The sequence below is a fragment of the Musa acuminata genome, chromosome BXJ3-7 (genome assembly GCF_036884655.1).
Source record: "Musa acuminata AAA Group cultivar baxijiao chromosome BXJ3-7, Cavendish_Baxijiao_AAA, whole genome shotgun sequence".
Lineage (NCBI taxonomy): Eukaryota > Viridiplantae > Streptophyta > Magnoliopsida > Zingiberales > Musaceae > Musa > Musa acuminata.
Genome location: NC_088355.1, coordinates 36755398 through 36783390, shown reverse-complemented (window position 1 = coordinate 36783390; position 27993 = coordinate 36755398). Strand labels below are relative to the sequence as shown.

The window sequence follows — 27993 nt, the reverse complement described above, 5'->3', positions numbered from 1 at the left end:
AGATCATTGCATTGTAGACTTCCTTGTCAACTACAGGCTTTATTTCTATGAATTAGCAGAGATCACATTGTTCACATGAATGATAACTCCATGAGGAGACATCAATATCATCAGTCATACAAAAAAAATAAATGGAGATCTCAATCTATCAACTTCTGAATTTAGATAGGTGAGAGTAATGATGCCATTTATGCATTTCGACCTGAGTAACATTTTTCATATTCAATGACCAAGGAAGGAGAATTCTAATCCAGCTTCTGATTGGATCAAATGGCCAGCATGTGAAGACAGTTCATTGGACCAAATTGGTGGTGCACCATTTCACCACCTCTTCTACTCCCCGAGACACCGGAAAGGATGACATGTCCAACTTCAGCAATACCTCCCAAGTCTCTAAAGACATTGACACACCCATACAAGATCTTTGTAATCATCAAAGCTCATTGATTCATTAAATCCAGCTCAAACTAAAACTAAGCTTTTAGTTAACAGTTTCAAAAAGATTGTGCAACAATGGCGGCCTTGTAGTGTTTAAGAAACTTCAGTAAGATATACTGACTTCCACTAATAAATCCCACTTGTGCATCTACAAGCGAGCATCGTCTCTGCTTCACTGACTGATTGATGCATTATTCTCCTTCAGCCTGTAATAGCTGCTGCTTCATGGCATATGCACTTTCTGTACATCGGTTTAAATAAGAAATTCCACCTGTTGTTACCAGACAAACAGTAAATTGATTATTTATGAAACCATGTTATGATAATTCAATGTTCTATTCTTATTAGAAATATAACAAAAAGAAAATTCCCTTGTTTTGAGAACTTACCTCTGCCATATAGGGTTTTGCAGACCTATCTCCTGTGTCCTGCATCAACAAGTCTAAGTTCCAACTCAGATTCAAGGAAAGATCTTATCAATCTCCCATGCTACACTGATGGCAAGGCAGAAAGTTACAAAGTCATATAGTGTGACTGCAAGTTCTCACCCTTAATGAACTTTCTCTATTGGCTGCTTCTTCTAGCTTCAGCTAACTCCCTTGATGGCGGTGTGCGTATGAATGCCATATTAATGATGAGATACTGGTAAACATCTCTAAGCTCATTAGACTACTGTTTCCAAGCAATCTCAACATGGCAAATCAATTATTCAAAAATCATTGTACCATATCAACCAACAAAACTTTCTGGATGCTATTACTTCCATTTTTTCTTTTTTTTCCATAGTAGTAGCTCACAAAGAAACTTCTGCCACCTTTTATTGTAACATATCAAGTAATCAAATCTGTACATATACTTCACAACTTTACAATAATTGTTTTATATTAGTAGCTTAAAACACAAAGGAAAACCATTTTCATATATCTTTGTCTTCCCAAATCTGATGAATCATATCTTTCTCTAGAGTGAAGGGACTCACTATTCAAAAAAGTACAGCACGTTTGTGCAGTTATTGTATGTAAAAAGTAACGATGAAGGCAGAACAGAACAAGATTTACTGAGGCTTACCACCTTCGCAATTCTTTCCCAATCGTGTATGTCTATGATCTAACATCAATCTCTTACAGAACTGCTTTCCACAAAACTGTACTGTTAAGCTGAAAAAAATATGGTGCATCACGACCTTATTTGTTAGTAATGGAGGTAAAAACATTTATCATTTTGATTCCCCTGTTCCACAAGCAGCCCAAGCAGGGTATAACCAAACCTCTTCTGTTGCCCTAATAATTTCTGAAGAGGTTGCAACATTTTTAACATCTTTACAGCATTACCAACAGCCTTCTGTTGCTGTACAATTGTTTATATTCCATTTCTATAAAAGTAGCAAGATTTTCACCCTTACTGTATTCTTCCATGCTTTGTGCATTTATGCAACTAGTGACCAACAGCAAATCTCTCTAAATGTCTACCATGTTCATCCATTCTGTTCTTGAATATCCTTTGAACATTTCGCTTGCTGAGGTTGCCTTGGAAAGAAAAGAATGGCTAACAGAACACATACACTTAGTCCAACAACACCGTCAAATGGATGCAGAGGATGAGTATTAATTAACCAGGAAGGAGTGCCACACTCATATCTGATGAAGCCACCAGTTTGCAAGGTAAAATTGGTGATCATTATCCCAGAACGTACTCCAATTGGGACATAGATTTTATCATTTGATCTCTGCTTAATTCCAAAAAGTGCCAAAGATAATAGCAAAAATCCAGGTATTGAAGGTAGGGACCTGTAATTTGGAAAAATACTAGAATTATTTTTCAAATTACATATTATAAATACTTACAAAAAATATACTAACAGTTAGTAATCAACATATAAATACTTACAAAAAATAAATTAAGAAAACATGTCTAATAAGGACTGCAGTACTCTTTAAAGTTTTAAACATGAAACAAATTTACATTTTCCAATGACATTTCAGCCACACTTTATAGCAAGTAAAAAATGCATGAGATATTTATTAGCTGAAAATGGTAATGAAGATTTATACATCTTTTGCTTGATCATAAGTTGGTTATAAGATAGGTGGCAACAAAACTACATGTTCCCACTTCTAAACATGCAATTAGTACACCTTTTTTGTCCCATTTAATATTAGTTTTAAGAAATAATATCATCCCATCAGGATTTTTCACCAAAAAATTTCACATAGTTCTTTTCCATTCTTGCATGATACATTACTATCAAACATGAAATTGAACACACCAAGTATTTGTTGTGAGGTAAACATTAATCTATAGGAAGAACTAAGTCAGATCATAAAACGAATTGCAAGGAATGGCAAGGCATTAAGCTTCCACAAAGTGTCTGAAAACAGAAAGCCAATTAATATGCACAGAAAATGCAGACAATCAAAACATACCTGTGAATTAGAGAAAATGCAACTCCAGATATCATAATGGCACGGTAGTATCCGAGTTCTACTGCAACTTCCTCAAGAAGCCATGACCTAAACAACAACTCCTCAGCTAGAGCAGCACCTGTTGCTGTAATAATCCCTCGAACACCTAGTAGTAGCATGTTGATGAATGATTTTAGAGACAACGAAGTGGAACCCGATGGCCAGGAGAGGCTTGCATATCCTAGTAATCCATTGATAGAATGTACAAACATGACGATTGCCATTCCTCCAATCAAACCTTTAACAAAACCAAGGACCTGCAGAAAAGCAGCTGATGTAGGGATTTCTGTAGCCACAGTGATTGTGTTCTCAAAAAAAATTATTCAAGTCATTAAAGAAGAAAATGGACACTGATTAACTAATACATGACCACATAACAACACCCTTAAGGCCTATCAGAAACCACAATAGAACTAATATAAAGCCAAAAAAGTATGAAAAGACTTCCTACCATCCCATTTGTATTTGCATTACCAAATGAAGCCAAAACTTGCTAAGATATGCTATTATGCAGATACAGGGACTAAAAAATGGAATGGGAAGGATGATATCAGGCCAAATTGTCCTGCTGTCAAAAAAAATCATGATGCTGTTCTGAACTGTATTGCAGAATGGATTAAAGAGCTCATACCCTGGGTTCTCTGAGATCCAGTCCATATTGTTCAAGGGGATTGTCATAGCCTCGTATTCTTTTACCCCAAAGTACAACAAGGATCATACTAGAAACATGGAGTCCCAAAACACATGCATATTCAGCAATTTTATTTGATGTCCTCATTGTCCAACTTTGTACTAGTGTTGGGAGTAGGGGAATCACCACTGGAGACCATAAGACAAGAACCATGCAGCCGAACCAAATAACCCTACAGGAAGAGATATCACCAATATTATGCTCTGAAAATATGCTAATAATCAGAACAGAACTGGAGCAACAAGCTAAAACTACATAACAAATATGCTCATCTTAGCATCAAATTTCATAAAGAAGATACATGTGGAGTTAGACCGCATATATCTTTGACCAAGTCGTTGTAATGAAAAAGCAGTATTTGCTGAGATAAAACTCAACAAGGCACAGTGAAACAATTGTTTATTAATGTTATCAACGACAAACCAAACAAACAAAAGGTTGCTCCTTAAAAATGAAGCATAAGTTATATATATATGTATGTATATATATATATATGTATGTACATATATATATATGTATATACATATATATATATATGTATATACATATATACATATATATATATATCCAGCTACCAGAAAAACAAATGAGCAAGCCTGCATTAGCATTAAACTGAGCAACTGCCATCACAAGAATATGATTATCTGTTTAGGTCATTATAAGAAAATGCCTCTGTCACTTTCCAGTTTGTTGATGGATTCTTTGTGATCAACAAACATGATTACTGACCTTATGTAAATGAACTAAACATAGTTGAAGGGTTATCATTGATATCCCTCATCAAATGCATCTTTCTTTGCAGAATTTGAAAGTAAAATTATGAGAATCATGAAAATATATAGGTCTTCACCAATGATGCAGATAACAGAGCATTGATAACATTGATACTCAGATCCCTCTATTGCAGCAAGGTTAAAGATCATCCATCAAAGATATGCAATTGCTTCAATGCAATATGGTAATGAGATATCTTAAATATGGTGATAATATTAGAAAGAGATATATATGATAAGAGCACCATATTTTTGTCAGTTATGTAAGCATTCTCCAAAACAGGTACAAAAATGGTTCAATTTGAAGATCTGATTTAGTTGTGAATAACTCTCCAACTGACAAAAGTATACTTCACAATCATTTTAGTTCTGAATATGTTATCTGTTAAGTTGCTGATGTTGCAGTTCTGCATGACAAATTGAGCTGTAGAACATTGAAAACGAAAAAAATAAAATTATTTGTGACAGAATTTTCTATGGATCTGTCTACTGCATAATGTCTCTGATTAGTTGTTTATATATAACACTCGATTACTCAGATTCCTTCTGCTTATCATCCTTGCAAATTACAGGTGTCCACAATAATTAAGCTGTTTAAAATGTGTTTTCTCTCACTAGATATTCTGAACCAAAATATCTAACTAGTGACTATGAAGTATATAGAAAATTGGTAGATAAACTTATTCCTATTCCTTTTGTATCTGATTCCACATTGGACCTCCTCATTGTTGGGCTGGCAGCCCAAAGTGGGTTCAGCCCACAACCCACACCCCTTTGACCTAACCCTAGATCAATATAAGGGGGGTGTGGGGGCTGCGTTTTCGATGTAGAAAAGAGGCAGAAAAAGACAGCAACGTGGGCAGCAATGTTGACATCCTCGTAGCAACAAAGAGAGAAGAACAAGACAGAAAAACAAGAGAAAGAAAGGGAAGAAGACAAGGACAACGCAGAGAGACTGTTCTCAATCATCTAGTAGTGTTCTCATCTCAGGTTAGATCAAATCTACAGTAGACTTTTGCTGTGATTACTTGGGGAGGTTTTAAATATTGTGGGCAGTGACGTGATCCTTATATCCCAGTTATTCTCTTGTGGTTGTTGCTAGGGTTTTGGGCAAGAGATTGAGATTTGTATATTCATTATTCTCATAGTGGATTATCTCTAGTTTGCCCCGTGGTTTTTACCTTTCACATTGAAGGAGTTTTCCACGTATATCTTGGTGTTCTGTTTGATTGTGTTTCTATTTAATTCTGCTGCGTATTATGGTCTTCTAGTATTTGTTCATATACAAAGGTTATTCCTCTTTATATCCCCATCAACTGGTATCAGAGCAGGGTTTTGATGATTTAATTTTTGTATTTGAACATGGAGGCCAGTAATATTTCTCGCATGATTAGTTTGAATGGAAACAATTGGATGATATGGAAACCAAGAATGGAAGATCTCTTGTATTGCAAAGATTTGTATGGACCTTTGCAGGGGGATAGTGCAAAACCTACAACTATGACAGATGATGAGTGGAAGAGGTTAGATCGAAAAACAATTGGGTTTATTAGACAGTGGCTTGATGATAGTGTCTTTCACCATGTTTCTACTGAAATTTCTGCATATTCTCTTTGGAAAAAATTGGAAAGTCTCTATAAAAGAAAAATAGTTGGCAACAAAGCTTTTTTGATCAGAAAACTTGTGAACCTAAAATATAGAGAGGGTGCTTCTATTGCTGAGCATTTGAATGAAATGCAGAGTATTACTAACCAGTTATCCTCTATGAAAATGTCTCTTGATGATGAGTTGCAGGCATTGTTATTTCTCAGTTCATTACCAGAAAGTTGGGAGACACTGGTGGTTTCCCTTAGTAATTCTGCGCTAGATGGTATTGTCACTATGAGTCAAGTAACAAGCAGTTTGTTGAATGAGGAGTTGAGAAGAAAGAGTTCGACAACATCTCAAAATGATTCACAGGCACTTATCTCAGAGAACAGAGGAAGGTCAAAGTCTAGAAGCAGTTCACGTATGGGTAGGAGCAAGTCAAGATCAAGAAAAGATATTGTTTGCTATAACTGTGGTGAGAAAGGACATTACAAGAACCAATGTAAGCAACCTAAGAAGAACAAGAAAAAGGGAAAAGAAGTGGAGTCTACAGAGTCAAAGGATAATACTATAGCTACAGTGCAGGGTGGTGATTATTTGATTTTGTCTCCTTCTGATGATATTTTTTCTTGTGTGTGTCAGGATCTTGAGTGGGTGATTGACACAGGTGCTTCTTATCATGCTACACCACGGAGGGAGTTTTTTGCTACATACAGGTCTGGAAACTTTGGTGTTGTCAAGATGGGCAACTATGGCACAGCAGACATCATTGGCATGGGTGATATCCATTTAAAGACCAACCTTGGCTGCAAGTTGGTACTTAAAGATGTGAGGCATGTGGTTGACTTGAGGCTGAATTTAATTTCAGTTGGAAGACTAGATAATGAAGAGTATGAAAGCAGATTTCACAAAGGGCAATGGAAGCTCAGTAAGGGTTCTCTTGTTATAGCTAGTGGAAAGAAATGTCATACTTTGTACAGGTTGCAGGCTAAAGCTTATGGTGAGCAGTTAAATGCTACAAAGAAAGACTTCAGTATAGAGTTGTGGCATAGGCGATTGGGACACATGAGCGAGAAGGGGCTGCAAGCTCTTTCCAAGAGAGAGGTATTGCCAGATCTCAGAGGTATACATCTGAACCCTTGTATTGATTGTTTGGCTGGTAAACAACATAGAGTTTCATTTGCTAGTGCTGCTTTGTCTAGAAAAATGCATGCCTTAGACTGTGTTTATACAGATGTATGTGGTCCTTTGAGGACAAAAACTCCTGGTGGATCTGTTGATGTTCTTGGTATAAGTGGTGCACTTTATTTTGTCACTTTTATAGATGATTTTTCCAGGAAAGTTTGGGCTTATGCTTTGAAGACCAAAGATCAGGTTATTAATGTCTTCAAAGAGTTTCATGCTAGGGTTAAAAGGGAGACAGAAAGGAAATTGAAATGCATAAGATCAGATAATGGTGGTGAGTATACGGGATTGTTTAATGACTATTGCAGGTCACATGGGATCCAACATGAGATGACAGTTCCTGGTACACCTCAGCATAATGCAATTGCAGAGAGGATGAACCGCACCATCATGGAAAAGATCAGATGTATGCTTTCACAAGCTAAGCTACCCAAAAGGTTTTGGGATGAGGCTTTGAGGACTGCAGTTGATGTGATCAACTTATCACCATGTACAGCCCTAGATGGTGATGTTGCAGAGCATGTATGGTCAGGGAAAGATGTTTCCTACAGGCATTTGAGAGTGTTTGGTTGTCGTGCATTTGCACATGTTCCAGATAATGAGAGGTCCAAGCTGCATGGTAAGTCTAAAGAATGTATTTTTCTTGGTTACTCACATGATCAGTTTGGTTACAGGTTTTGGGATCCAGAAAAGCAGAAGGTGTTCAGGAGTAGAGATGTGGTCTTCTTTGAGGATCAAACCTTTGAGGATTTGAAGAAGAAGGCACCAGCCAAGACTTCTGTAGAAGGATTAGCAGATTGTGACCCAGTTATTCCTCCAGTATATCAGGGTGATGGGGGAGATGTGCAGGAAGATAGTGTAGAGCCTGATGTTGATCTACCTGCAGGACATGTTGAGGAAGAAGAAAGACAGGAGATATGCCGACAGTTGGTCGGCATGGCTTCACATTGAGGAGTCATGGAACAGCCTCCCTTATGGGCTGAAGGGAGAGGTTGTTGGGCTGGCAGCCCAAAGTGGGTTCAGCCCATTGTCACGACCTTAGCTGGAATTGCCTAAGGCGTGAGGCACCCTTGCGGCCAGGCTCGAACTTAGCTTGCGTTGCCTAAGTCATGAGTCGCCCGTGTGGCAAAGACGCGAACTTAGCTTGCGTTGCCTAAGTCGCGCTTCGCCCTTGCGATCTTGCTCCGCAAGGATCAGCCACTTTGTAACCTCTCGCAGGTCCCGAAGGACCTGTAAAAGAGAAAGAAAGTTAGATCGAAAGAACGAGCAACGGACAAGTCCCGAAGTCTCGCGAAAAGGGGCAAATCGTCGAACACCTTGTGTGCACAAGAGAAAAGAGGGAGAGGGAGAAAAACAAGGCTTTCAAGGATGAACGAACAGCTGCAAGCCCACAAACAGCCGCTCACCTGGTCCCGGGCGCAAAACCAAGTTCCCGTAAAGGTCACGTGCGAACTTGCGAAAGAGAACGCCCGGTATATAACCGAAGCCCCATCCAGCCATGTGCCACCCGGGGGGTTCCTGGGTGCTGAGATGGCTGACATTTTGGTGAGCGGAGGCAGCACTCCGCTCACCTCCCGCGGCACGCGAAAACGGAGCCGTTTTGGGGTGTTTTGGGGCTGTTTTGCTCGGTTCGGTGAGCGATCGCTTTGCAACGCTGCAGCTTGTTCAAACTTACATATTTACAAGCAAAATGACCCAAAACCATGAGAAAACATGCTGTCAAGCAGCTGTACATGCGGGTGTGAGAGACGAACGGTTCGTTGAACGGAGTTGTTGCGGGTGCGCGACGACCGTTTGTGACATTCTCCCCCACTTAAACTGTCGACGCCCTCGTCGACGCTTGTTGGTAGTTGTTGATGACTTCTTCTTCATGTCGCAGGGCGTCTTCAGGCTCCCAACTGGCTTCAGTTCGGGGAAGCTTTCGCCACTTCACCAAGTACTCTGTCTGCTCCGCTCCGTTGGGTAGCTTTATCTTGCGATCCGCCAGAATGGTTTCCACTCGCTTCTCGTAGGAGGCTGTGATGGGAGGTAGCCGAGTTGGAACACTTCGAGAAGCATCTTGCGGATCCGGATGGTAGGCCTTTAGGTTGCTGGCGTGAAGAACGTTGTGAATTTTGAACCACGCCGGCAGCTGCAACTTGTAAGAAACATTGCCTACCCTGCTGATAATTGGGAAGGGCCCTTCATACTTACGCACCAATCCTTTGTGAACTCTGTTCCTGAAGAATTGGAGTGATGCCGGTTGGAGCTTTACCAACACCAAATCGCCAACTTTGAACTCTTGCGGTCGCCTTCCCAAGTCAACCCACTTCTTCATCCTCTTTGCCGCCTTCTCCAAGTACGCCCGCGCAATATCTGCATTTCGATGCCACTCCTTGGCGAAATGATAGGCTGAAGGACTACTTCCAGTATACCCAACTGCCATCGTGTGCGGAGTCGACGGTTGTTGTCCTGTGATAATTTCGAAGGGGCTCTTGTTGGACGCAGAGCTCCGCTGCAGGTTGTAGGAGAATTGGGCAATGTCCAACAGCTTCACCCAATCTCGTTGATTAGCACTCACGTAGTGCCGGAGATACTGCTCCAAGAGCGAATTTATTCTTTCAGTCTGGCCATCCGTCTGGGGGTGGAGGCTTGTAGAGAAGTATAACTTTAACCCCAACAATTTGAATAGCTCGGTCCAGAATCGTCCCAGGAACCGAGCGTCACGATCACTAATGATATTGTGTGGGACTCCCCAATACTTCACTACACCCTTCATCATCAGTCTGGCCGCCTCTTCAGCTGAACAGTGTAGGGGAGCAGCAATGAAAGTTGCATACTTTGAAAACCGATCGACCACCACGAGTATCGATCCAAGTCCCCCTACAGGTGGCAAGCTTGATATGAAGTCTAAGGAAATGCTCTCCCATGGCCTCTCTAGTACGGGCAACGGCTCCAAAAGTCCCACCGGCTTCCGCTGCTCCGCCTTGTCTTGTTGGCAAGTAAGGCATGTTCGAACATACTCCTCCACATCAATCCCCATCTTTGGCTAGTAGAAGGCCCTCTCCACGAGAGCCAACGTTCTGTGAATGCCGGGGTGTCCAGCCCAAAGGGAATCGTGACACTCTTTTAAGAGTTCACGCCTTAAATTGTCCACTCGGGGAACATAAACCCTATTCCCTCTTGTGTAAACAAGTCCCTCCTGGACCCAAAATCGTCGTGCCTTACCTTCTTTGATGAGCTGCATCAGGATAACTGCCTGGGGATCACTATACAGCCCATCTCTGATTCGGGAAAGGAAGTTGGAGTGTAACTGACTTGCTTGGCCTCTGCCCTCCAGTTGTACAGCATTCACGCATTCCACTTTCCGACTCAGCGCATCGGCCACAACATTCGCCTTCCCGGGCTTGTATTCCATTGCCATATCAAATTCAGCCAGGAAGTCCTGCCACCGTGCTTGCTTTGGGGAGAGCTTCTTCTGAGTTTGGAAATAACTCAGGGCGATGTTGTCTGTCCTCAGCACAAATCGCGACCCGAGAAGGTAGTGTCGCCAAACTCGTAGACAGTGGATCACTGCTGTCATCTCCTTCTCATACACTGGATACCGCCTCTCGGTCTCGTTGAGTTTGCGGCTCTCGTAGGCCACCGGATGACCTTCCTGCATGAGTACTCCTCCAATAGCGAAGTCCGAAGCATCTGTGTGGACTTCAAAGGGCTCTCCATAGTTTGGCAATTTGAGCACTGGTTCTTCTAGGACAGCAGCTTTCAAGTCTTGGAATGCTATCTCACATTTGTCCGACCACTTCCAAGGCTGCTCCTTCTTCAGCAACTCCGTCAGTGGGGTTGCCCGCTTCGAATACCCGGCAATGAAGCGTCGATAGTAGTTGACGAAACCAAGGAAGGATCTCAACTCTGGCACCTTCTTTGGAGTTCGCCATTCCGCAACTGCTTGCACCTTCGACTTGTCCATCCGAATGGAGCCATCACCGATTCGATGCCCCAAGAATAGGATCTCAGTTTGAGCAAAGTAGCATTTCTCCCTTTTTACGAACAACGTGTTCTCCCTGAGAACCTTGAAAATCATCCGCAGTATCCAAATTCTGTACTCTCATGAACTCATTCAAGAGCGTTTGAGTTCTTGGTGATGCCTTTCGGCTTAACCAACGCTCCGTCCACATTCTGTACTCTCATGAACCAGCTATTCAAGGAGTATTTGGATAAGTTCTTTGGAGTTGTGTGGTTACGAGGAGCACGTCAAGCACCTTCAGATGATTTTCAAGGTTCTCAGGGAGAACACGTTGTTCGTAAAAAGGGAGAAATGCTACTTTGCTCAAACTGAGATCCTATTCTTGGGGCATCGAATCGGTGATGGCTCCATTCGGATGGACAAGTCGAAGGTGAAGTGGCGAAAGCTTCCCCGAACTGAAGCCAGTTGGGAGCCTGAAGACGCCCTGCGACATGAAGAAGAAGTCATCAACAACTACAAACAAGCGTCGACGAGGGCGTCGACAGTTTAAGTGGGGGAGAATGTCACGAACGGTTGTCGCGCACCCGCAACAACTCCGTTCAACGAACCGTTCGTCGCTCACACCCGCATGTACAGCTGCTTGACAGCATGTTTTCTCATGGTTTTAGGTCATTTTGCTTGAAAATATGTAAGTTCGAACAAGCTGCAGCGTTGCAAAGCGATCGCTCACTGAACCGAGCAAAACAGCCCCAAAACACCCCAAAACGGCTCCGTTTTCGCGTGCCGCGGGAGGTGAGCGGAGTGCTGCCTCCGCTCACCAAAATGTCAGCCATCTCAGCACCCAGGAACCCCCCGGGTGGCACATGGCTGGATGGGGCTTCAGTTATATACCGGGCGTTGAACACTCTTTCGCAAGTTCGCACGTGACCTTTACGGGAACTTGGTTTTGCGCTTGGGACCAGGTGAGCGGCTGTTTGTGGGCTTGCAGCTGTTCGTTCATCCTTGAAAGCCTTGTTTTTCTCCCTCTCCCTCTTTTCTCTTGTGCACACAAGGTGTTCGACGATTTGCTTGTAAAGCTTCCCTTTTCGCGAGACTTCGGGACTTGTCCGTTGCTCGTTCTTTCGATCTAACTTTCTTTCTCTTTTACAGGTCCTTCGGGACCTGCGAGAGGTTACAAAGTGGCTGATCCTTGCAGAGCAAGATCGCAAGGGCGAAGCGCGACTTAGGCAATGCAAGCTAAGTTCGCGTCTTTGCCACACGGGTGACTCGCGACTTAGGCAACGCAAGCTAAGTTCGAGTCTTTGGCCGCAAGGGTGCCTCACGCCTTAGGCAATTCCAGCTAAGGTCGTGACAATGTGTCGACTCGACACCGACCTTGTTGGATTTCCTCCCAACGAGTTCGCCACCAAAGTTTCGCATCTCTATTCATATACATTGTCGCTATAGAAACTTTGGTATCAATCGGGCCTCGTAGCTCAGAAGTATTGCTCCATGTCGAACAGAAAGTTCTCGAGCTCCTTGGCATCTCTGGCCCGTCCATATCCATGAGGCTCAGGTGCCCTCAAATTTTGTGGCGGTGCAGCGCGGGTGTTGCCTCCTCCCGCATTTAGTGTTCTTGTAAGCATGGCCACCTTTGCGGTGAGTTCCGCCACAACATCTTGTAAGTGCTGCACGGAGTCCTTGGTGTCATCAGACAGTCGGTCGACTAGGGCCTCGACCTTGTCGATCCTGGACTCCGCTTCCTCTTGCGAGCTCTCTACCCCAATAAGTCTTTGTTGGCCATGGTAGAGTTCCTCCATGCTCGCTTCCAGAACATCCAGGCAGGTTTCCGCAGTCGTGAGTCTCTCCTTATGACTCTTTTTCCCAGTTAGCGCACCAGATTGCGCTTCCTCCGCTCGCGGAGAGTTGCCAACTTCTCGCTCATCCTGTTCGCTGCCGCGATCCTCGTGAGCGGCTCCAACAGCATGAGAGCGAGTGTGCACATGCAGCCCACCTGCGGCTGCTTGGGGCAAGGGTCCGGCTTGCCTCGTCTTGCTTGATTTGCCACGATGCTTTGCCATAGCGAAGTTGCGAAGTTCGTTCGCTGTTCGATCGAAGAGCTTGCCCGCTCTGATACCACAATGTCACGACCTTAGCTGGAATTGCCTAAGGCGTGAGACACCCTTGCGGCCAAAGACTCGAACTTAGCTTGCGTTGCCTAAGTCGTGAGTCGCCCGTGTGGCAAAGACACGAACTTAGCTTGCGTTGCCTAAGTCGCGCTTCGCCCTTGCGATCTTGCTCCGCAAGGATCAACCACTTTGTAACCTCTCGCAGGTCCCGAAGGACCTGTAAAAGAGAAAGAAAGTTAGATCGAAAGAACGAGCAACGGACAAGTCCCGAAGTCTCACGAAAAGGGGAAGCTTTACAAGCAAATCGTCGAACACCTTGTGTGCACAAGAGAAAAGAGGGAGAGGGAGAAAAACAAGGCTTTCAAGGATGAACGAACAGCTGCAAGCCCACAAACAGCCGCTCACCTGGTCCCAGGCGCAAAACCAAGTTCCCGTAAAGGTCACGTGCGAACTTGCGAAAGAGTGTTCAATGCCCGGTATATAACCGAAGCCCCATCCAGCCATGTGCCACCCGGGGGGTTCCTGGGTGCTAAGATGGCTGACATTTTGGTGAGCGGAGGCAGCACTCCGCTCACCTCCCGCGGCACGCGAAAACGAAGCCGTTTTGGGGTTGTTTTGCTCGGTTCGGTGAGCGATCGCTTTGCAACGCTGCAGCTTGTTCGAACTTACATATTTACAAGCAAAATGACCCAAAACCATGAGAAAACATGCTGTCAAGCAGCTGTACATGCGGGTGTGAGCGACGAACGGTTCGTTGAACGGAGTTGTTGCGGGTGCGCGACGACCGTTTGTGACACCATGGTGGGCTTTATCAGCCCACAACCCACACCCCTTTGACCTAACCCTAGATCAATATAAGGGGGGTGTGGGGGCTGCGTTTTAGATGCAGAAAAGAGGCAGAAAAAGGCAGCAACGTGGGCAGCAATGTTGACATCCTCGTAGCAACAAAGAGAGAAGAACAAGGCAGAAAAACAAGAGAAAGAAAGGGAAGAAGACAAGGACAACGCAGAGAGACTGTTCTCAATCATCTAGTAGTGTTCTCATCTCAGGTTAGATCAAATCTACAGTAGACTCTTGCTGTGATTACTTGGGGAGGTTTTAGATATTGTGGGCAGTGACGTGATCCTTGTATCCCAGTTATTTTCTTGTGGTTGTTGCTAGGGTTTTGGGCAAGAGATTGAGATTTGTATATTCATTATTCTCATAGTGGATTATCTCTAGTTTGTCCCGTGGTTTTTACCCTTCACATTGAAGGAGTTTTCCACGTATATCTTGGTGTTCTGTTTGATTGTGTTTCTATTTAATTCTGCTGCGTATTATGGTCTTCTAGTATTTGTTCATATACAAAAGTTATTCCTCTTTATATCCCCATCACTCATCATACATTAAGTCCATATGAAATACTACAAATGACAAAAGACAACTGATAACTTGCTTAGTGTGTTAACATTACAACGTACAACAACCACAAGCTTGCTTGTATTCTGTTCCAGGACAACTGAAGCGAACAAGCGAATTACATTTTCCACTGAGATGCATTGCATGTTGAATTTAATAACAGAAAAAAAAACTAGTCTTTCACGTTGAATATCCCTTGAGAACTGACAAAACTGGTTAGGAAAAATAACAAAACTAACCTCTGAAACAGTGGACGCTCAGCAATATGCAAAAATGAGATGAGCCTGTCAGTCAAGCTCATAGCACCACGTAAACCACCCCAGAGCAAAGCAACTTTACCAACTAATCTCAACAATCCACCCTTCTGTCCTAATTCTGCTAGAACAGCGACCAGTCTTTACATGTTTTATAAAGACAAGCATAAGTGAAGGATTCATGAAAAAACGAATTAAAAAACTGGAGAAGAATTTAAATGATTTCCACCTCTCCTGATCCACTTCCCCATCATCCTTGGTCGGTACTACAGGTCCAGCAACAGACATTGCTTTCTCAGCTAGACTGCTCACAATAGTAATTGGATTCTTCTCTTGGGTTGCCTCCTCAGACTTAGTCTGCTCCTCATTTTGAGACCCTTCTATGTTAGTTACACTTGAAGGAACTTCCATTACTTGACTGCTTTTGTAAGTGTCCTTTTGCTGAAGATTTAAGATAGAGCCAGTTGATGATGAGTAGTTAAGTATTAAGTATTCTCATGAATCTAAGAACATTTTCTAAAGAATCTTCAACAATAAAGCATAGATAAAAAAGAATATACTCATATGAATCTAACAAATGTGGTTATGTGCCTATCTTAAATGCCAAACTACAAACGTGGGTACGGGTATGGGTCAAAATGTCAAACCACAAATGTGGGTACGTGCCTATCTTAAAAAGCATAGATAAAGTAGCTCAAAATGCCAAACCACAAACGTGGGTACGGGTCAAAAATATGTGCCTCATAAAATGTGGTTATGTTGCAAAGTGCCAAGTACCCTAAAAACTGTATAGATAGAGTACTTAGAGGCCCTCCACACTTCCATACTAAATTAATGATTATTGAGGAGTTGAGTAGGAAAGAAGAGGTTTTAGATACAGGTTTGACATGGGTTTCGAGAATAATTGGACTGACATGGTTACCGGTACACCAGGCAGCATATCATCTTGTAATGCATGACATCGTTGTATAAATTGAAGAAAAAACTTAGTCAGATGGGCGAATACCAACTGGTACATTACAATCTGACCGATATTTAAAACCTTGCCTATATGAAAGAGTTTGGTGGAGAAGCAAGCTAGAGAGTCACATGTTTTTAGTCAAGATAACCGTGGTGAATGAACATGAACCTCTTTATAATGCTCTTATGCTCATAAGAGTCCAAATTCTTGGCCACTGAATGTTTTGTAACACACGTATAAGAAATAAAAGATAACAATGGAAGAAAAAGGAGAGTTACAGTTTCCATAAATTGGCTGGAAAGGGAAACATATAAATTCTGTGTTCATGGGTTATTGTTTGCACCTTTTACCTTAACACCTCTAATTCTTTGCATAAGCCAACTAACCAAGAAAACAAGAAAGCAGCCAACAAATGGTTTGGCAAAATTGTCATTTATGTAGTAAGAATTGAAATAAATTCTAATGAAAAAAGAATTGAAATCATGATGATGACAAACTATGTAAAAACAATAATCAACAAGCAATTCTTATACATGAACTGCATGTTGAAATATCTGAGTAACAATCTAGTTAGAGAAAAGATGCAAACTATATTTTGTTAACTGACTGATGGGAAACTATGTGCCAGAAAGAACTGAACAGAATATGATGTCAACTATTAAGAAGTAATTCAAAGCCAATATTTCACTTGTAAAATTCTGCTAAATTTTTGTAAAAAAATCAATGACTACTGTAATGATCAAACATCCTAGCTAAGATGGATTACCTGAGATGGGCCAAAGAAAGGACATGGCAATGAAAAATAGCAAGTATGGTCCAGTTTGATTCTCCAGTTCCTACTTAGAGATCAGATGATGGTAAATATTATGTTCAACGATCAATTTATTTAATTCTGTCAAAAGTATCATAACTACATAAATTTCTTCGACACAAGCTGTCAATCTCATACAGAAACAGGTGATAAAGAAAGATTTTTCACAGAATGCAACAATGGAGTACTAAGGTCCCAAGTTCATTTTTCACATTACCTGATGGTGTGCTAATAATGCAGTTGCACCTAAGGCGGCGGTAACTGCTCTAACCATGACTACATCTTTACTGTAATTAGTAGTGGCAGAGTTTTTATCCACACCAGTTAAATCATTGTAAACTTGAATTTTCTCATCATCAAGATGTTCATTCCTGGTGTAAACCTCCTCCTCAGAATGTTTCTCCTGAATATTTCCAGATTTCTCAATATCTTTGTTTTGGTCTACATAATGTAAAGCAGCAATCTTGAAGTACTTTCTCAAAGATGCCAAGAGTGAACCAACAATTAAACCAAGTGGAAGGACCTTCTTCAAATATCTGGTTTCCTCAATTGCAGAAGATATTATTTTGACAGTGTGTTCTCCATCTAGTGTACCATTTACCATTTCTAGGTCGCTATCCTCTGAAAGCGACTTCAAGTCTAAATGATTGTCTAGAACGATTGCTTTAGTTACTGCATCAGCAACTTGTTTCATATCATCTACAAGATCCCCTTCCAATTCCTTCAAATTGGAAGTGCTCAATCTACGATCAACTTCAACCTTCAGAGAATCAAGTAAATTGTTCCTAATTAAGCACAGCATTTCCTCTTCTTTTGTATCCCAACCACCCTTAGTATCAAAAGTTTCAGTTAATTGTTGTTCAATTTCTGGAAGTTCTGAATCTAAAATCGCATATGATGTCTCGATAATACTATCTGCGTCACTTTGCGTTGATGACTGATGCTGATTTTCGGTGTCTCCATTGATAATCTGATTTTGCCAGCCTTCTTCTATGTTACCACTGAAACTTCCTGCTTGATCTAGCATTTTCCACTGACCCTTTTCTGGGTCAAGGAATAAATCAGTAGTTGAATCCAAATCAGATGATTTTGATCTTGGGAACCAAGAAGAAATATACCTCTGGAGATATGCTTCATATGGTGAGCCCCAATAATAAGGGTCAATAGCTTTGTCTAGAGAATAATTTTGTAAAGGGCCAACTTTACCAATATTGTTTGAGGGATTAAGTCCTAAAGTATTTAATTCGGACCCTCCAGTCCTAGTTTCTGTGGATGATTCAAGGCTATTAGCAATACAATTCGAACCCAATTTATCTTCCACAGTGTTATCAGGTTGAATGTCTTCCTTATTTACATAATTATCAGGATGCCTAGGTGACAGATTTATATTTGATATTTTACTTGATCGATTGCTTCTCTGCTCTGTCCTTTTATAATCGTCTCCATTGACGGTGGGAAGGTCAGGCGATAGAATTTGAGATATCTCATCCTTACTTTTCTTCACTTCATCATCATCCCCTTCATTGTTACTTTTCTCTAACTGGTCAATCATGTTTTCTAAAACCCCAAACACACTGTTAACTGCCATCTGTGTAGAATCATCAAATCCGGTCAAGGCATCTAATGCTTGAGTGACACTGAGTGAAGGGGGCTTAGAAGAGCATTGTAAAGCTTCATTTGATGTTGTGGAACTATGTGAATTTTGATGCAATTCCTGATTAACTTTGTCTTCGTTCTTCTGAAATTCATAGCATTCTTTCTGCACAACCTGGTGATCTGATACTGACACACTTGATGAAAGTGACTCCTCAGAATTAGATATAGAAATTGGCATATTTTGTTCTTTGTTATGGTCTGTACTCTTTTCTTCACTGTAATGGATATAACTTGCATCATTAAGAAAATTATCATCTTCAGTGTGCTTATCAGCAATTCCAAGTCTTTGACTGAACTTGTGCTTCTCACCACCAGTTTCATCTATCACATGATCAACCCTCTCCGTACTATTACCCTGGCTTGGTTCACATCCATCATCAGTAAGTCCAGGAGACTGAGAAGTTCTCTGTTCAGAGGGTTCAACATTTTCTGAAATGCTGATATTGACCGAATTTAACTGTTCTAGATCACCTTGCACCCTCCCCTCATGACCCACACCTGAATTGTTCTCATCATTGCCATTCTCATTCACTGAGATCTTCACTGTATCTTGGATCCTTGAATTTACCTTTGACGTAACATTAGGAATCCAACCAATCCTATTGAGTCCTTCAAGATTCAAGTTTTTCCCTTGAGTTTGCATAATTTCAGTAACAGCAGTTGTGAGCTTTCCACGTACATCTTCTGGCACAGCTCCTTGAAGAGCTCTCACCAGGTTTTCTCCTTGCCCAACAGCGGAAAGAACCTAAAGCAATAGAGAAAAATGTTTTCACATTAGTAACATTACACACAACAAAGATAGAACTGTCTCGTATAATCAGAACTTGAACAAAGACTTAGATGACTGGAAAATATTTCCATATTAGTAACTGCAAAAGCTTCTAGACAATCATTTTTCATGTGTAGTTAGCCACCAGAAATAATGGGAACAAGTAGCAAGAACATGTAGATCCTGGTTAAATGAGAGAATGAAATAGATATAATACATTGCTTTGTAAACATAATATATCCTTGCTACATCTGTCAAAAAATCGTCATGCTCATATATTGAAATTTCTTGCATGATAGAGAATGTAACAGGACAAGAAATGCATCATACTATTATGTATAAACCATTTTTAAGTAATGTAATTTGTCAAATACCTCATAATCATTAAGTTCGAATGATGAAAAATAATTAAGCATTGAGGTCAGAGAATTCAAATAATGAAAAGAAGTGAAGCATTGAGATTTAGAGTTGAACCCCACAATGAAAAGAAGCCAAGAAATGCACCACACTATAATGTATAAACCTTTTTAAGTAATGTCATTTGTCAAATACCTAATAATCATCAAGTTTGAATGATGAAAAAGAATAACGCACTGAGGTCAGAAAATACAAATAATGAAAAGAAGCCAAGCATTGAGACTGAGTGTTGAAACTCTTACAATATTGGCTCTCAGTGTGTGATGCTAAATTCAATGTACTTTGTGACAGTAAAGACAGTCTTGTTGATTTGCAGTTTGCCCAAGGTAAAAGAGAACTTCAGTAAACAGTACTCTTATGTAAACAAGCCACGTTCTATGTGGTGCTACATCCATGCATCACCAATCTGATGTGTCATAGAAAATTAAGCAATCTATGTTTGTATGTCAGAAGGGTCACCAAGCTGATAACTTCATATATTATTATAGGAATGCTAAGTGAAAAGTAAAGATCTAATGGTTTAATATCTTAGTGTAAAATAAATTTGCCTCATATTAGCAATGTTCATTGTAATAAAGTATATATAAATGAACTTCAACTATATGATATCTACGCAAAATGGAACTACAACTACTGCATGACAGAACAACATTATTCCTATTCAAACGTATAATACATGAATGCAAAACCTTCAAATCAGTTCAACCCTTAACAAGATAATGCAACAAAAAAATTTACTGCAAACAACTTAGTCAATTCAAGCATATCCCTCTTTACAGTGCAAACAGATACACACACAAATAACAAATTCATTCTACATCTGGTAATCTTAAGGCTGGAATAAGGGCACAAGCTAATGGTTTATTAAGAGGACACGACAATATTTTGAATAGTTAGGAGATGAAATCAGAATAAGATTTTTTTCTTCAAAAATGTACCTTTTCCTTCTGTTCATCATCAAGAGCGCCAGGCATTGTAACATCAAGCATATTCATGACAACAGCTGCAGTTTGTAAAACTTTGTTTTCTTCTTCATCCATCTCAGTATCTGCACTACTATTCTGGAAATCAATGGCATTGATATGCTTTGTTCCATCATCATCTTCACTCTCTATCTGCTGTACCTCACTTCTTGAATCCACATTACCATTAACTTTACCTTGAGCTGCAGCATCAGTTTGCTTAAGCACACTATTAGCTGGATCATCAAGCAATCCATTTACAGAGTTTGGCTGGGTAAGCTTCCTATTTATATACCCATCTACAATCTTATGGCTTAAATGCAAAGGGGAAGAATTGTATCTCCCTTCAACACCATTGGAAATATTCTGCTCTGGTGCTCTCTCATCAATAAATGCCAAACCTTTTGAAGGATTGATGGTGACATCAGCATCTTTTAAAAGAGGATGACGACCCTTCAGAAGTGTAAACTCCACTGCTGATATCCACTGCACAGGATAATTGAAAAATCATGTCAAAAGATACTATTTTAGTTGCTAAAGCACATATTGCATAATCAAGAGAGCCACTACCAACTACTAAGCCAGACAGATTATGCTAAGCAACAATTGATCCATCAAATTTTTTGCTTTATGAAACTATATTCTTTAATATATTGGCAGTTTTTCTCCATACTAAGAATAATTAATAACCCAAGGCGCAGATTTCATGGGATCTGCTCCCAGAAAGGAGTACTGAAGAAGTCTCGGGTTGAGCATGACAATATTGTCCAAATTCTAATCAATATCCTTCGAGGGATATTTGGGAAATCATAATCTTCCCAATTCTTCATTTCTTGGCATATTCATCAAGCTCATCGAATCATCAAAACCCCAAAGACAGCATGGGATTTCAAGTCAAAGTTGCTATGCTAAATGCTATTGTCCATCGTTGTCACTTTGCCGAACTGAAGGTTTGCTAGAATCCCCTGTAGGTCTGAACATGGCCCACACACCACAAGCATATTAGTTATCTAAAATCATATTTTTCATGATCCGAGTAACCTACAAGCCCAATTGCTCATAATAATATGATGGCAAAAATTGCTCAAATGCAACTTACTAGCAGTAGGTTTAATAGAAGCCAGAAAAAGGTAGGTTAATAGAAGCCAAAATGTCAATGTGCAGATTATGTCAAGTATCATTCTGTGGGCATGCCTTTCGCAACAAGCATGAGCTTAGATTCAGAAATAAAAAAATTTACAGCCAAAAATTACCTCAATAGCAAGATGTTGGCACCAAAAAATGGCAGAATGCCTTGTTGCCATAAAAGATGAAGGCAAGTAAGAACAAAGAAGCAGGCTTGTAAATGGATTTTCTGCTATTGAACTGCGTGGAATAGAGTAAGTTGGCACAGTCCCATCATCACTCTGTAAAGTAGCAATAAATATGACAAAAAAAAAGTCTCAATAATGTTCTGAATCAAGGAAATAATAATTTACATCACATATTGGCATGTAACAAAATGAAAAAGTATCAGAAAGAGGCACCAATTCTAAAGTGAAGACATGTGAGTACCAGAAGAAGTAAACAAGACTCTATAAACCATATGATAAGGACCTGATTATTCTATTAAATATATTCATAAAAACACAAAAATAATAGAAAAATGTGCTTCAAACCTACTATTGATCTTTTTAGCTCAAAAAAGCTATTGGCCCTCTCATCAGGTGTAAAGTTCCTTAAGCAGAGTCAATTCCCACACAAAAGAATTCCTTACAGAACTGAAGTTCAAAGCAACAGTTATAATGTGGTGAGTAAAGAACCAGACTCATTAAGTAGTTAGTACATAGTATTACTTAGTAGATTGTAGGATGGTATTGGAGCAGTAGTAAGTTGAACCCAGCAAAGTTCATCTCTATAGTTAGTTTGTGGAAGTATGCAATTTTCAGAGCACACCAATATATTCTGACTGATAAATTGATCTGAATTCATATATATGAGGTTTACAGAATTAGATTGCTAAGTTGAACCCAATAGGTTCATCTTTATCATTAGTTTATGGAAGTACGAAATTTACAGAACCCACCAATATATTCTGACTGAATCTGATCTGAATTCATAAATAGTGAGGCTGTTATGTTTCCTATGTGTTGTGAAATCCTGACTTTTCCATCTCAGGTCACTAGGCATGTTTATGCTGTAAATAATGCAACTGCAGACTGGAATACCAACCACAGAGTGTAATCATTAGTTTGCCCTCAGCAAAGAGAAACTTCTGCTTGTTGGAAAGAATAACAGGCAAAAGTATTTCATGGAGATTACCATTGTGGTCAAGGGTTGGGTAATGTTCATAATGTCACATAATGATTCTTTCTTATTGCAACAAGCTGGCATGTATAAATATCCAACAGTTTGTAAGAAATCAAAATCAACCGCACTAAAAAAAGAAGCTTACAAGAAAATTATGCTGACAGATCCATCAGTATTTTGAACACAGAACTCATTGTTCACTACTTGTTCTTCTTCATGCAAGATTAACAATGACAGAAATATAATAAAAGTTCATGTAGTTCAGTTATTGTTAAATTCACCATGATGAAAAATATTCAATTTAAATGTTGCAAAGATTGTCTTCACAAAAGTGCTAGACTTTGCTATTAAACATGAGTATTCCACATGCCTGTATAAAAAGGACAGGAATCTTAAGACTCTGTATTGACTGTCTTGTACTGGTCTTTGAATAGAAGTCCTCAATTGTATCATGCCCATGAGAAATAATTGATATAGCTCCATCAAAATCACGAACAGATTTTGTTGACAAAGCTTTTCCAACATCAAAATTTTTAGCTTTACCTTGAAAGAGTTCCTGAAAAATTGGAGGTACTGATTATCGTTGCTAAGTAATCACATTGGACTAGTGAAAACAGAAATTTTAAATACTGGTTTCGTTTCTTTTGCTATTCTGCTCAATGTTCAGAAGTTTCCAAACATTAACTATGGTATGTAATAAAATAAATGCATCCAGGAACATTATAGTTTGGAACAATCAGTAACCTTGTTATCTTGCAGAATATCTATCAACCCACTCATGAGCTTTTGGTCCAAAGCAATATGATGAGGGAATGACCTTGTGGCTTCAGCCAAGTCAAATGGATTATCTACACAAACAGCAGCAGTTAGGACAGTTGACTCTCCTACTTCAGCAAGATACTTCGTCAGCATATTTGCACCATAACCCCAGCCAACACCCATCACAGTTGTCCAGGGTCTTACTGTGCTGATGAATTGGAGAGCTGTGAAGACATCATCACTGTCAGCAGCTGTGAATAACCTGCAGTTGTTTCAGAACTCCTTCATGAAGAATGTACATTTCATATAACAATCAATTACCAAACAAATTCCCTTTCACCAACATTTAGTGGGACACAGTCAGCCAAGAAAGATGATATTGTTTTATAATCAGCCAAGAAAGATGATATTGTTTTGATTATGAGAAAATACATTTACCACATTTGGTTTGGCCTGGTTTCGCATTGCCTATCTGTGATTCAAAAAGTGAGAACCCACCAGAGGTAAGTCCATTGGTCTATGGTTGTTCTATTTCCCACCTGCTGCTAGGCCTAGCATGAGAATGGCACATGTTAGACCTAAAAGGGTAGTACACATCCAGTTTTAGCCCTAAAACAGTCAACAACCCTTAAATTGAACAAACTAGGCTCTGAATCGACAAAGATGGCTGTTCAGAGCTTACTAGGTTCTTGCTGCTCTCTTAAGGATTAAACCCGGACCCGTGTTATTCACATGATGGATCTATGACTGGGTGGTTCACAGAAAAACTAGCATGTGACAAACCTAACCCCAAATTTTAAACTACAATTAAGCAATGTCAAATTGGGTGAAACCAAACTTGGTAAACTGTATCTTACACTATTTTTTCTGAACTGCACAATCTACCAATAGAGAACCTGTCTAAAGCAAATAAAAACACTGATAGAATCCCAATCCTGCAAATCTAGAGAAGAGAGTTGGTCACGTTTTTTCTTCAAGCAGCTAGGGTTAAACATAAGAGATAGCCGAAGTGAAACCTTCTAAATTAAATGTTATGCCTCACACAACTTTCCAGATCAATGCAAGTTCCTCAATCAAAATTTTGTTCACAGGACAAGTTTGCAACTGATTTTCTTGACACCAGGACTTACTAGCTATTGAAACATGTTACACATTCTTAGACATATGCTGTTTAAAAAGCTGCTATTTTCTTGAGCATCTTTTGGAACAATTGAGCATATGTTTTGATATACTAAAGCATTCTTTGTTTTCCAGTCAAAACAGGCAAGTTGATTTCCAGTAAGCAATAGACATCTAGAGGTAACAATTTGAAGTTCCAGCTTTTGTGCTAAAAGAAAAAAAAAAGGGGGGGCTTTTGGTCACTGAACTGCAGTGGCAACAGTCTGGGAAGAAAAAAAACATACAGATTCACCTTTTATAATTATTGTATTGATTTTTTTTTTTACTTGCAGCAGCTTTGTTGTCCTTTGAACTGATTTCTCAACAATGAATACACCCATACCAGCCATCATCCTTCCTTTTGTTGCTTTTAGTCACTTAGTATTGTTGAATATACATTCTAATACTGGAGTCTGAAAACTAAGGTTTGTCAAGATCAAGCTACAAATGTCTAATTAAAAGAGCAGGGTGCTATTTAGTTATCTCTACTCTCCACAATTCTATTAGTTTACGTTGCATTAGTACTTGGTGCTGAGTTTGCTATGAACCACAGTAGCAATGACTTTAGCTTAAATTTAACAATTAGTTAAAAAAAAAAGGTGTACCAGCCCTCGTCAATGCGGGTTCTAGGGAGGGTCAATATATGTAGTCCTACCATTAAATATTTAAAGAGATGGTTTCTGCAACTCGAACTCCTCTCCCAATTCACAAAGGAGCAACCAGGTATCTATCCATGCTCAGTGCCTTTGACACTTGGATCAGATACATAAAACTAAATTTCCTTGCAACGAGCTCAGTGCCTCATTCTCTGGCATCAAAAAGCTAAACCTAGTCTACGAATTCTGAGAAAAAGGAATGAAGTTGATTTCTTTTTACCTTGGTGTAGTCAATGGGGAACCAGCACAACCTCTTGGATTCATGACAATGGGGAAATAACCATGCTGGAGGGCATCAGATACGAAATATCTCACGTATCTATCCATGCTCCCTTCAGTAGTCCCTGGCACGATGAGCACTGTCGTGTCCAACCCATGCTCCTTCCCCAAGTCCAAATTTTCGGGCCAATCCAATGAGATAACCCCTCCATCATCCGTCCCCACGCAGGCCCTCTGGTAGGATATCTCCTCCTCAGGCCCCTCTTCTCCCTCGTCCCTTGCAAAGGGGATCTTTCCGCTGCTGAGATTCACGTAGTGCCGCTCGTCCCTGAGAAGACTCTCGTTCACTCCCTCTAAAAGCTCGCCACCATCCTCAAATGACACCGAAGGGCACCGGAGGAGGACGCTCCGGTTGAACGGCGTCGGGCTCGTGAACAGAACCCAATCTCCAACCACGGCATCCACATCAGACGGCTTTCCCCTCCTTAAAGAAGAGAAATAAAAAGCGGCACCAGCGGCAAATCCGATCGCAGGGGCGAAGAGGAGGTCGAGGGAGGTCAGGGAGGGGAAGGCAACGACGAGGTCCTGTAAGAAGCCATCGAGCGAGGACCGGACGCGGACCTCCACCCGCCGCCGCCTCCCCCGCGGCTTGTTATGGGGGAGGACCGCCTCCCGGATCCGAGGGCTCCGGCGAGACCGGTGAGGATTCTCGGGACGGAGCAACGCGGCTTGGAGATCGAATTGGGAGGGCACCGATCGGAGGATCATTCGGATGCGTAATTCCCAGCTAGGGTTTCTTGCGAGCTCCAAGAAAACCGTAGGAGTCGAGATAGGGACGGTGGTCGAGGACGGCCGAGAAGAGGCTGGAAAGGGGCGGGAAGTGGAAGGGAGTAGGAGATGGCGGCACGTGGAGGAGATGAGGAGGAGAAGGGCAGCATAAAATGACAGTACTGCCCTTTTCTTTCTGCGCTATGGCTTCCCTATCCGTAACGGCTCCTTTTTTAACGGTCAATTGAATCGACGGAGCTCCTCCCTCCACTGCGATTCTTGCGGCTGTGTTTCCTTTGGCATATACCGCAGGGAGGAGAAGGCGACTTCATCCATGGAGGCCTTAAGCAAGGCAATGCCATGGGTCATGTGGACGAGGCTTAGGGAGTCACACCCACCACCCACAGAGAAATGCTGGAGAATGATGGCATGAATCGGCACTCCTCCTTTCTCTCTATCACAATTGTCTTGCAAAATCCATCAGAAGCTTTTCAATGTCTACAATGAAATCTGCTGTCAGCAACTGTTTATTGATGTGATTGATGTCTGGTTCTTCTACAGAGAGTAACTCTATGTAATCACTCAGCTAAAGGTGTTCTTGTAAGATGGGAGATGTGTGCCTGAAAGGGTAACTGAACAATTCCACATCCACATTCCATAGAATCAAAGATTGTTCAGGAAGTTGCTAAGATGAAGGCATCTCCATGAACAGCCACACAGCCAATCTCGCAAGGGAAGAACAGTCGATCGTGGATGATTTAATATAAAACATGTGAGAAAAAGAATTTAAATCATTTCAAGGCAAGAAGGTAAAGGAAGATTGAGCAATGACATTTTCTGGGTATCTCAATGGCAACAATGGCCATAGGAGGCAGATGAAGCTTCTCCCAGGTTCTTCCTTCCGAGCTTTATCATATGACCACCTGAACAATAGAAATCAAGCTGATGACTTGTTAGATTATGCAAAAGAAGTTTGGTGATGGTTATGACCCAATTAGCACCAATCAACTTGCTTGATAGATCCAAGTCTTATTTTTGTAAACATTATCTGTATTTTAGGTTTTTTGTCATAAGATATCTCTCTTTATCCTTTTTCAAAATAATATCTCTAATTTAAAAACATCTAAAATATCCCTCAAAGATTTTCTGCTAAATTTTTTCATCTATTTCTTATTATATTTTTTTTAACTATTACAATGTTTTCATTTGGCTCATCTATAATATTTTTAATAATATTTTATTTATATACTAATAATATTATAAATGTTAATGAAAAATACTATAAGTGACATCATATCATGTCATTTTGATATCATATTTTTAGACTTGTAATTAGTTTGGGTGAGGTTAGGAGTCTATTTAAATTATTTATAGTATTTTTAAGTAAGACAGTAAAACACTATAACAATCCAACTTTCATCTTATATTTGAGTGTTATTGCTCCTAAACTACTATAAATATATATTTGAATTAATATATCAAATGATTTTTAGTTTATTTTGATTTCATTTGACTTATTTTCAAGTATGATTTACAGCATTTTTATTGTGGTGGTCATCAAAACATTATAACAAACAAATTTTCTGAAGAATAATTTGCATTTTTTTAAAAAAAATTAAAAATACTGTGTTAAAAAATAAAAATAAAAAATATCATTTGAGAAATACTCATATGAGTATTTTCTAAAAAAATAACCCTAAATCAATGCAGAAATAGACAGACTTAG

The 27993-nt window shown here is 40.3% G+C and overlaps 1 protein-coding gene across 5 annotated transcripts; it reads right to left on the bottom strand.

The window, feature by feature from the left end:
* Positions 1-23: 23 nt before the first annotated feature.
* Positions 24-26589, bottom strand: LOC135643542 (uncharacterized). 5 transcript variants are annotated; one of them, XM_065160615.1, is made up of 12 exons: positions 25501-26586; positions 23452-23728; positions 23078-23263; positions 21672-21824; positions 20395-20904; positions 16832-19015; positions 15072-15283; positions 14828-14983; positions 3532-3763; positions 2862-3157; positions 828-2225; positions 24-709 (listed from the first exon to the last, which is right to left on the bottom strand). In XM_065160615.1, exons 1-11 carry the CDS (start codon positions 26265-26267, stop codon positions 1913-1915), a joined length of 5286 nt encoding a protein of 1761 aa, XP_065016687.1. In that variant the 5' UTR covers positions 26268-26586; the 3' UTR covers positions 24-709; positions 828-1912. The 5 variants fall into 5 exon arrangements, with proteins under 5 accessions (XP_065016687.1, XP_065016689.1, XP_065016691.1 ...); XM_065160617.1 differs by having other exon boundaries at positions 23452-23690; positions 25501-25623; XM_065160619.1 differs by lacking the exon at positions 25501-26586 and having other exon boundaries at positions 23452-23555; positions 23671-23686.
* Between the last annotated feature and the right edge of the window lie 1404 nt (positions 26590-27993).

What these genes read in the sequence shown, in the direction of transcription:
- LOC135643542 (XM_065160615.1), bottom strand. Translation starts at nt 26,267, where the DNA reads ATGATCCTCCGATCGGTGCCCTCCCAATTCGATCTCCAAGCCGCGTTG. An exon ending in ATATTCTGCAAGATAACAAG is followed by an intron (nt 23,264 to 23,451) that starts GTTACTGATTGT and finishes CCAATTTTTCAG; the next exon opens with GAACTCTTTCAAGGTAAAGC. An exon ending in GAGCGTCCACTGTTTCAGAG is followed by an intron (nt 3,764 to 14,827) that starts GTTAGTTTTGTT and finishes CTCTTCCTGTAG; the next exon opens with GGTTATTTGGTTCGGCTGCA.